At 45.3% G+C, this 7,500-nt stretch overlaps 1 protein-coding gene across 1 annotated transcript in view; it reads left to right on the forward strand.

Moving 5' to 3' along the window:
* The window catches only part of LOC134467085 (potassium voltage-gated channel subfamily H member 4-like), a 179,546-nt gene extending 177,092 nt beyond the window's left edge, over positions 1-2,454 (forward strand). The window contains exons 16-18 of the mRNA XM_063221005.1: positions 1,300-1,641; positions 1,687-1,918; positions 2,117-2,454. Of these exons, the coding sequence (XP_063077075.1) occupies positions 1,300-1,641; positions 1,687-1,918; positions 2,117-2,454 (912 nt within the window). The remainder of the gene's footprint in view (positions 1-1,299; positions 1,642-1,686; positions 1,919-2,116) is intronic.
* The last annotated feature ends 5,046 nt before the right edge of the window (positions 2,455-7,500 follow it).

Genomic DNA, 7,500 nt, shown 5'->3' on the forward strand with positions numbered 1-7,500 from the left:
TTCAGTAAAAAAAAAAGAAAAAAAGTTGCTTGGGCTACTTATTATTTGCTTCAGTAAATATGTAAAGATACAGCTTACTTGTCAGTTGCTGTGTAGAATTTATAATTGAATTCATGTTATCTGGGAGATAGCTTCCATTTATAAGCTGAAGCAGCCTAAATAAGTTTTAGTGGCCACAACTGGATAAACAGACAGTCCCACCCTGAAAACACCAATAGTGTACACAATTATCATATCTGAATTGCAATGTGATCTTATTTTCAACAACTGCGGTCTACCAGTCTACTGTGTGTGTCTTAAACCATTTTGCACATCAGGAACTAACCGCAGCTAATGCTTACAACATCAGGATACCAGAGACGAACTTGGTAACTTGTGTACAAATTCAGAGCACTAAACAATCGTTTGGAGACAGGTCTTCAAAAACGTTATATTTATCAAAATGTTTAATGACTTGTGAATTTAAGGGGAGGGGTTTTTGTGGAACTGCTAGCTCTAGCCCAAACACAGCAATGACCAGGCTACTTCCTCCACATCAAATCCACGTCATGAATCGATGCAGTCTATCGTGAAAACAAGAATCGCGATGCATCGTCATGACGATTCATTTGCACACCCCTACCTGCGAGTGGTTATAGCCTCGGACAATGCTCCAATGCCCTGAATCTGGCAGACCAATCGCAACGCAGGAGATTTGTTTTGATTTGTTTTGAATCTTTGGATGCAAAGCGGACAGGGTTTTGAGGGAGTGACGACAAATCGTTGGCCTATAGGCACAGACACAGTTTGAAAAGCCAGTTGATTCCATCAACAATCTCTCCATGTGTCATTCATCGGGGCCAGACTAAATTACACATTTAATCTCACATCTAGTCTGGTTTATCAGGCCAAGAAAAATCCCAAAACCCTGTCTATTCCACATGCATCATTTGAAGAGTGTGTATGTAACAGTGACACTGTAACAGTGATCTGAAATGCACCTGCATTGCTAAGATCCCCTGCCAAAATAAGTAATAGTAATAAATAAGGAAAGTAATAATAATATTGGTAGTAGTAGTAATAGTAATATATTTCTCTCGTCATGCAGGTTCATCTACGGCAGGCATCCTTCAGGCAGCGGACGGCTGCCACCCGCTTTCCGATCAGGCACACCCACAGCCACCCTCCAGCCCAGGAGGAGCGGGGTCCTTTTTCCACGGGCACCACCACCCCTGCCCTCCTCCCACTTCCTCCTCCTCTTCCTCCACTTCCTCCTCCACCCAGCACACAGCAGCAGCAGCACACCATCACCACCATCAGCATCAGCATCAGCACCCACACCACCTGACCACCTCCTCCCTCCTCACCATCGCCCCCGGGTACCTGGGCTCCATCCCAGGACAGAGGCACCACGCTGGGCTTGAGGAGGCAGGCATCCCCCTGACTGACACATCCGGTGGTGGTGTTGGTGGTGGTATTGGTGGTGGCGGTGGCGGTAGTGGTGGTGCTTTAGCCAGTATAAGCCAATCGCAGCCCAGTCTGTGCTCTCAGCCACCACACACACACGGCTCCGAACTGTCCAACCTCCTCTCCAGTGCGCCGACCTCCACGCACTCGCTGCTGTCCACACCCGCTGCCACGCACTCCCACTCCCACACACACGCACACGTGCACTCCCACCCCCACCCCCACCCCCACCCCCCGCAGCACCTCTACGTCTCCGTGGAGCACGCCTTACCCCCCCCTTCCCTCGTCACCATCCCGTCTCATGGAGGAGGCCTGAGTCTGGACCAGCTGGAGCTGAACCTGAACCTGGACCTGGACATGTCCGTGGTTCCTCCTCCACCCCCCGCCGCCGCCACGGCCCCCTCCGACCGCTCCGACAGCCCGGAGAGCACCAGCCTGTTGGACAGTGCCACCATGATGGAAGACGGCCTCCGTCTGGTGGAGAAGAGCCCGTCTCCTCCAACATGCTCCTCCACCTGCTCCACGCCTCCTCCTCCTCCTCCTCCTCCTCCTCACCACCTCCCTCCTCCTCCTCCTCTCCTCCACCACCACCACCACCAGGGCCCTGCCTGCTCCTCCTCCTCCTCCTCCTCCTGCTCCTCCCCGCCCGTCCTGGTCACCGCCGCCGTAGTCCGGAGACAGGACTCCATCTCCTCCCTGGAGGAGTCGGACAGCAGCCCCCTGCGCCTCGATGGCCACCACCACAGCCGTGCCCTGGGCCTGGACCTGGACCTTCCGTTGCCCCCCCTGGACCTTCCGTTGCCCCTGGGGGACTCTTCGGCGGTGGGCCACACCAGCCTGGAGTGCCTGCTTGGCGGGGAGCACGGGAGCTCCATGGAGAGCAGCCGCGGGGACAGCGAGCAGTCGGGGTCGGGCTCGCGCCGCTCAAGCGTCGGCCCGCCGTCGTCCTCGCAGACGAGCCAGACGCAGAGCTCCGAGGCCTCCTGGTCTGTGGACCTCATGGATTGACTGCCTGGCTGACTGACTGAGTGACGGACACGGACATGCTTACTCACGGACAAGGGGTGCGTTTCTCGAAAGCGTAGTTGTTAGCCAGTTAGCAACTTGGGTAGTTGTCAATGGGAAATTGCATTGCAGCAACTACGCTTTCCAGAAATGCCCCCCAGAGTTGTATAAAGTAGACTTAGAAGTACTGTTAGGGATGTAATTACAACGCCAGTAGTATGATATTAAATTGTTGCAGCTATGTAACATCATACTGTACTACTAGTGTTTAAGTGTTGCAATTTCATTGATGACGGCACTTCTACTCCTACTTTATACAAGGTGTGTCTTTATACAGGGTGTGTTTCTCGAAAGCGTAGTTGTTAGCCAGTTAGCAACTTGGGTAGTTCTCAATGGGAAATTGCATTGCAAACAACAAAGTGGCTAACATAGTTAGCAACTATGGTTTCGAGAAATGCAGCCCTGCTCACAGAGCTGCTTTTACCAATTAGCAGACTGGGCAATTGTCAAGGACCCAAGCGAACGTATGCCCTCTGTAGCTGGCGCCCAGCAGTGTTGCCAGATTGGGCTGGTTCCGGCCCAATTGGGCTGCTTAGGATGGCCGTGTGCGGGAAAAAATGGCATTTATCAGGAAAACCCGCACAATTTTTGCCATAGAAATCAATACCATTGGACGGGATTTTGTGTTCCTAGGCGGGGTTTGAGCATTTTTTGGGCTGGAAATCATCAGCCTCATCTGGCAACCCTGGCGCCCAGCAGTCAGCACCGCCATGGTACATACAGTATCAGCAAATGTAACTGAAGATATGTACTGAAGATATATACTGAAGATGACATATATATATGTCTATATCTTGCCTAGGGCCCCCAAGTGGATAGAGCCGCTGCTTGCACACTCATGAGCTGAGTTTGGTGGAAGAAGGTGAAGGAGGAAAAGCGAACAAACAAACAAGCAAACAACAACATGTGGGGACTGGACTTTACTTGGTTTCTAAGGTCAGGAGTGACCTTGTCCTTAACCTTGACCTTAAGGTCATACTTTGGGGACCAAATAGTATGTTAGCTCCCATCCTTCCAGGGTCAGACTTTTAAAACAAAAGCTTGAAAACATCCTGGTGCCTGCACCAGATATATGGACTGATATGATCTTCTGATGACCTTGAAGTGAAAGGCTGAAAAAGGTGAAGGTCAAATATCAGAGGGGAAGAACCCGGAAAAAAAGAAATGTAGCATGTGCGGTCCACAGAAGAGGTTCCGTGTTTTGTTTGCAGTGAATTATTAAGTTAAGAATATTTATTTATTTATTCATGTATTTATTTATTTATTTATTTGTTTATTTATTTATTTATTGTTTCTTGATGTCATGGAACCAGGCGTGTTTGAATTTTTTTTACATTTATTCTGAAAACTCTCAACTCTACTATGCAAAACAGCATGTTTTAGTGTGCATTATGGGAATTGCGTTGGTATCATCTTTCAGTATCTCTCTCACACAGTGACAAAGCCTTTAAATGCATTATGTGCAGTAGCTGTAGCAGGTAGAAATTTACAGTGAGGCCAATGACACTGACTGTCAGACGTTTGTCAATCAGACTCAGTTTGTCTCTGAGCTTGTACTTTACGTAGGTATGCACTGAAGAATCTATCGATAGTCCTAATTCCTGTCTTCTACTCTGTCTTTCTTTCTCTTTTTCTTTGTCTTTCTTTTGTCTTATCTAAATCTCTATCTCTTCCTCAGAGACAGCAAATCTCTGTCCTTAATTCCGACCCTCTGCCTACTCTTACTTCAATACTACAGTTTTAGTATGTTAACATTAGGCCTATATATCTTACCTCCTTGCATGGTAAAGTTGCTATTTCTTTTCCTAAGGAAAAGGTATCCAACTGAAAATGTGTTAACATTCCGATGGACAATGACAATGGAATTTTCCAGAGGGTTCTGAGGTGCTCCTTCCCAGTCCAAGGTGTGCTGTGCTGTAGGCTTCTTCGCAAGCGACATCTTCCCCACAGACTTCCCAACGTCCAATCTACCAAGAACAGCTGTCATTGAAGTGGCAGACCTCAAGTTGCAAGAGCAGTGACATCTCTTTCGTTCCCAAAATGAAGCTGCACCCCATCGTGACCAACATCATAAGCAATGTCAGATGCCCATAGAGTGTGGTTTAGTGACTAGGCAAGATCCAGGAAAGAAACTCATCTGCTCTCTTGAATACCCTATGGTCTACTAGCTTGTGCAATAATACAAAAATTCCTCCATTTTTACGTTTTTGTTACGTAACCAAATGTTTTCAATACCTTGCATGCTCCAATTGAAGCGGGACACCAGAATTTATTTTCTTCTTTTTTGGCTTTTTTAAAACACTTTAATGAAGACCATTTCTTTTTTTCCTCCATTAAAAATTCAGCATAACCTCAATCAGTCCTGGGGGCTGCTCGCCAAAGCATTAAATATTTAAGTGTGCAATGTTAAAGCTCACTCAAACACTGTCAGAGGACGGAGAGATGAGATGATCATCATTAGATCTCAACGCCCCTGTCACAATCTGTCATCTCCTAACGATCTTATTTTTTTTCCCTTTTCTCTCTTGCTCTACTAATTAGATGCCGAACTTTATGATTGCCGGATGCCTGTGTGTGTGTGTGTGTGTGTGTGTGTGTGTGTGTGTGTGTGTGTGTGTGTGTGTGTGTGCGTGCATGCTTGTGTGTGTGTGTGTGTGTGTGTGTGTGCATGTGTGCGTGTGTGTGTGTGTATGTCAAAATGGGAAACAAACGATTTGCTCAAACTTTCCGTCACCAGCCTGACATAGCCTAACTGTCCAATAGACAGGACAGCCCAGTGTAGCTCCCGTAATCATCTGGTAATGATCGTTAGTCATATTCGACTTCCACCTTCTCATGAGATGTGTATGGTTATGGTGATGACGGTGCCGGTACCCAACGCGGGCTGTCTACCCGATGTGGGCTCTTTGCACACGGCACATGCTCATTATGACGTGTCAGGAAGAGGAATTGCCTGATCTGTACCTTGACGTGTGTTTTTTTGTGTGACAGCGTTTAAATTAACCCATTGTTTTACTATTTTCTTATTTTGCAGCGGCCTAAGGGAGGCAATTTGTGTTTTAAACTCTCTGTTTTATATGAAGTATAGAACCGCCACAGAAGCGCAATAAGGTCTCCAACTGGTCAGCTAACCAACTCACAATTCACAGCACAATATCATGTTATTTACATATTTGCATTTGGTGTAAAACAACGGTATAAAGTAAGGTATAAAATAAATATATAATATCTCCCTATGTGTTAAAGCTCCGGCGGCTGCAAAATAAACATTTAAAACGTGAAAGTCATAATGCGCATATGCAGTGTGTAAAGAACTCATATCAGGTAGGCGGCCCACGTTGGGCACCAACAGGCAGTCTTCAGGGGACAGGTCAGACCTCAGTGTAAAGTCCACCATTATAATGCTTAGAACATTGAGGACATTGCACTGTAAATCATTTCTGCCAGTTAAACATAAAAAAGTAAGTTGTGCTACTGCCCAACGTTTGTAAGTTAACTCAACTTGAGAAAGCCTCGAATTGAGTTAAGCCTTGAGTTGGGTTAACTTAAAAACTTAAGGCAGCGGGGCAACTTACCTTTTAACGTTTAACTGACTGCAATGTTTTACATCACCAGAGGTGTAGGAGAAGTAACACTCTTACTGAGGTAATTACAACACTACTACATGATCTTACATATTCATAAACAGTGTTATCCCACTGTACCTAATAAAGTAGATACATTGTAAGTTACTTTATACACCTCTGGTTATAACAGTTAGTTATGTGTTTGGCCTATGTCATCATCAACAGACTGTAATAAAGTTCTTATATTTTACAGTTTAAGTTGCTGTTATGAAGTCGTCATTCCGACAAGGCCCCATTAAAAACACGGATTTGACTGAGTATAGGCTACACCACAAAACAATTCTGAGACGTTGATATTAAAAACAAGAAGAGAAGAAGAAAAAGCTCGGAAGGATTTGTTTTTCTCTTTGCCAGGAATCCGCTCAATTCAGAGGAGAGAGAAGATATAAAGCGTCTAACACACACAGCGTCTGATCCGTCTCGTCCAAATATCTCGTTTAGAAGCCATGGAAACGGGAGAAGGACCTCCGGCTGAGATCCGTGTCCAAACTAATAAGCCCTGAGGGGTGAAAGCTGTCATCTTTGATCCAGTCGACCTTAAGCAAGTCTCTGATCACACATTAGCGCTGCGCGGCTAGCAGTAATTGGCGCTTGGCTTCCTTTTTCCTTTTTTGTTCGGCCTTCCTCCAGCACTGTCATCCTCCATTCAAATACAGACACAGGCATCTTGATATTATCTAAAAAGAAAACTAGCCATCCCCCTGAGGGTTATGTGTTTGGCTTTTAATGCTGTTCTGTTCCCAACAGAGGGGTAGTGGAGCAAAAAAAGAAGCACATGTCGAAGACAAGCTATCTACAGCTCCCCCATGCACTTCCTACTGTCGCCATGGAAACCAGTTACAAATAGACCAGAGGTCATTAAAGTTGGGTTTTTTTGAATGTTTGTGTAAATATCTTTTTTAAAAAGCCACATTATTTATTAATAATAAATATATTTATATATTTATCGCACTTTAGGACAAATAAACTTTTAGACGCACATGGTCCATTTTGAGTCGGCCAGGACTTGGCAACAGTTAAACATCAGATAAACAGACAAAGAGTGCAAATGTTAGAGGGAACGACTGGTACACCAACTTCATATTGGAAACATGCTGGAAAAATCAGTGCACCATAAAAAGGGAATAGACGGTGACATTTTTGGTATCAGACTGTGTTTTCTTGTTGGCATGTAATCCTTTACCAGACATTAGGGCCTATCTAGTGCATATCATGAACAAACATCTTTTCCCTCCTGCAATAAGTTTTCATTAGTTGATATTATTATTATCAGCATTTACTGCACAAAGTAGCTGCATGAAATACAAAAATGAAAGATCACGTGTAATGAATTTATATGTAAAGAATATAAAAAATAATGTTC

This window comes from Engraulis encrasicolus, chromosome 17 (genome assembly GCF_034702125.1).
Source record: "Engraulis encrasicolus isolate BLACKSEA-1 chromosome 17, IST_EnEncr_1.0, whole genome shotgun sequence".
In the NCBI taxonomy this organism is placed as follows: Eukaryota; Metazoa; Chordata; class Actinopteri; order Clupeiformes; family Engraulidae; genus Engraulis; species Engraulis encrasicolus.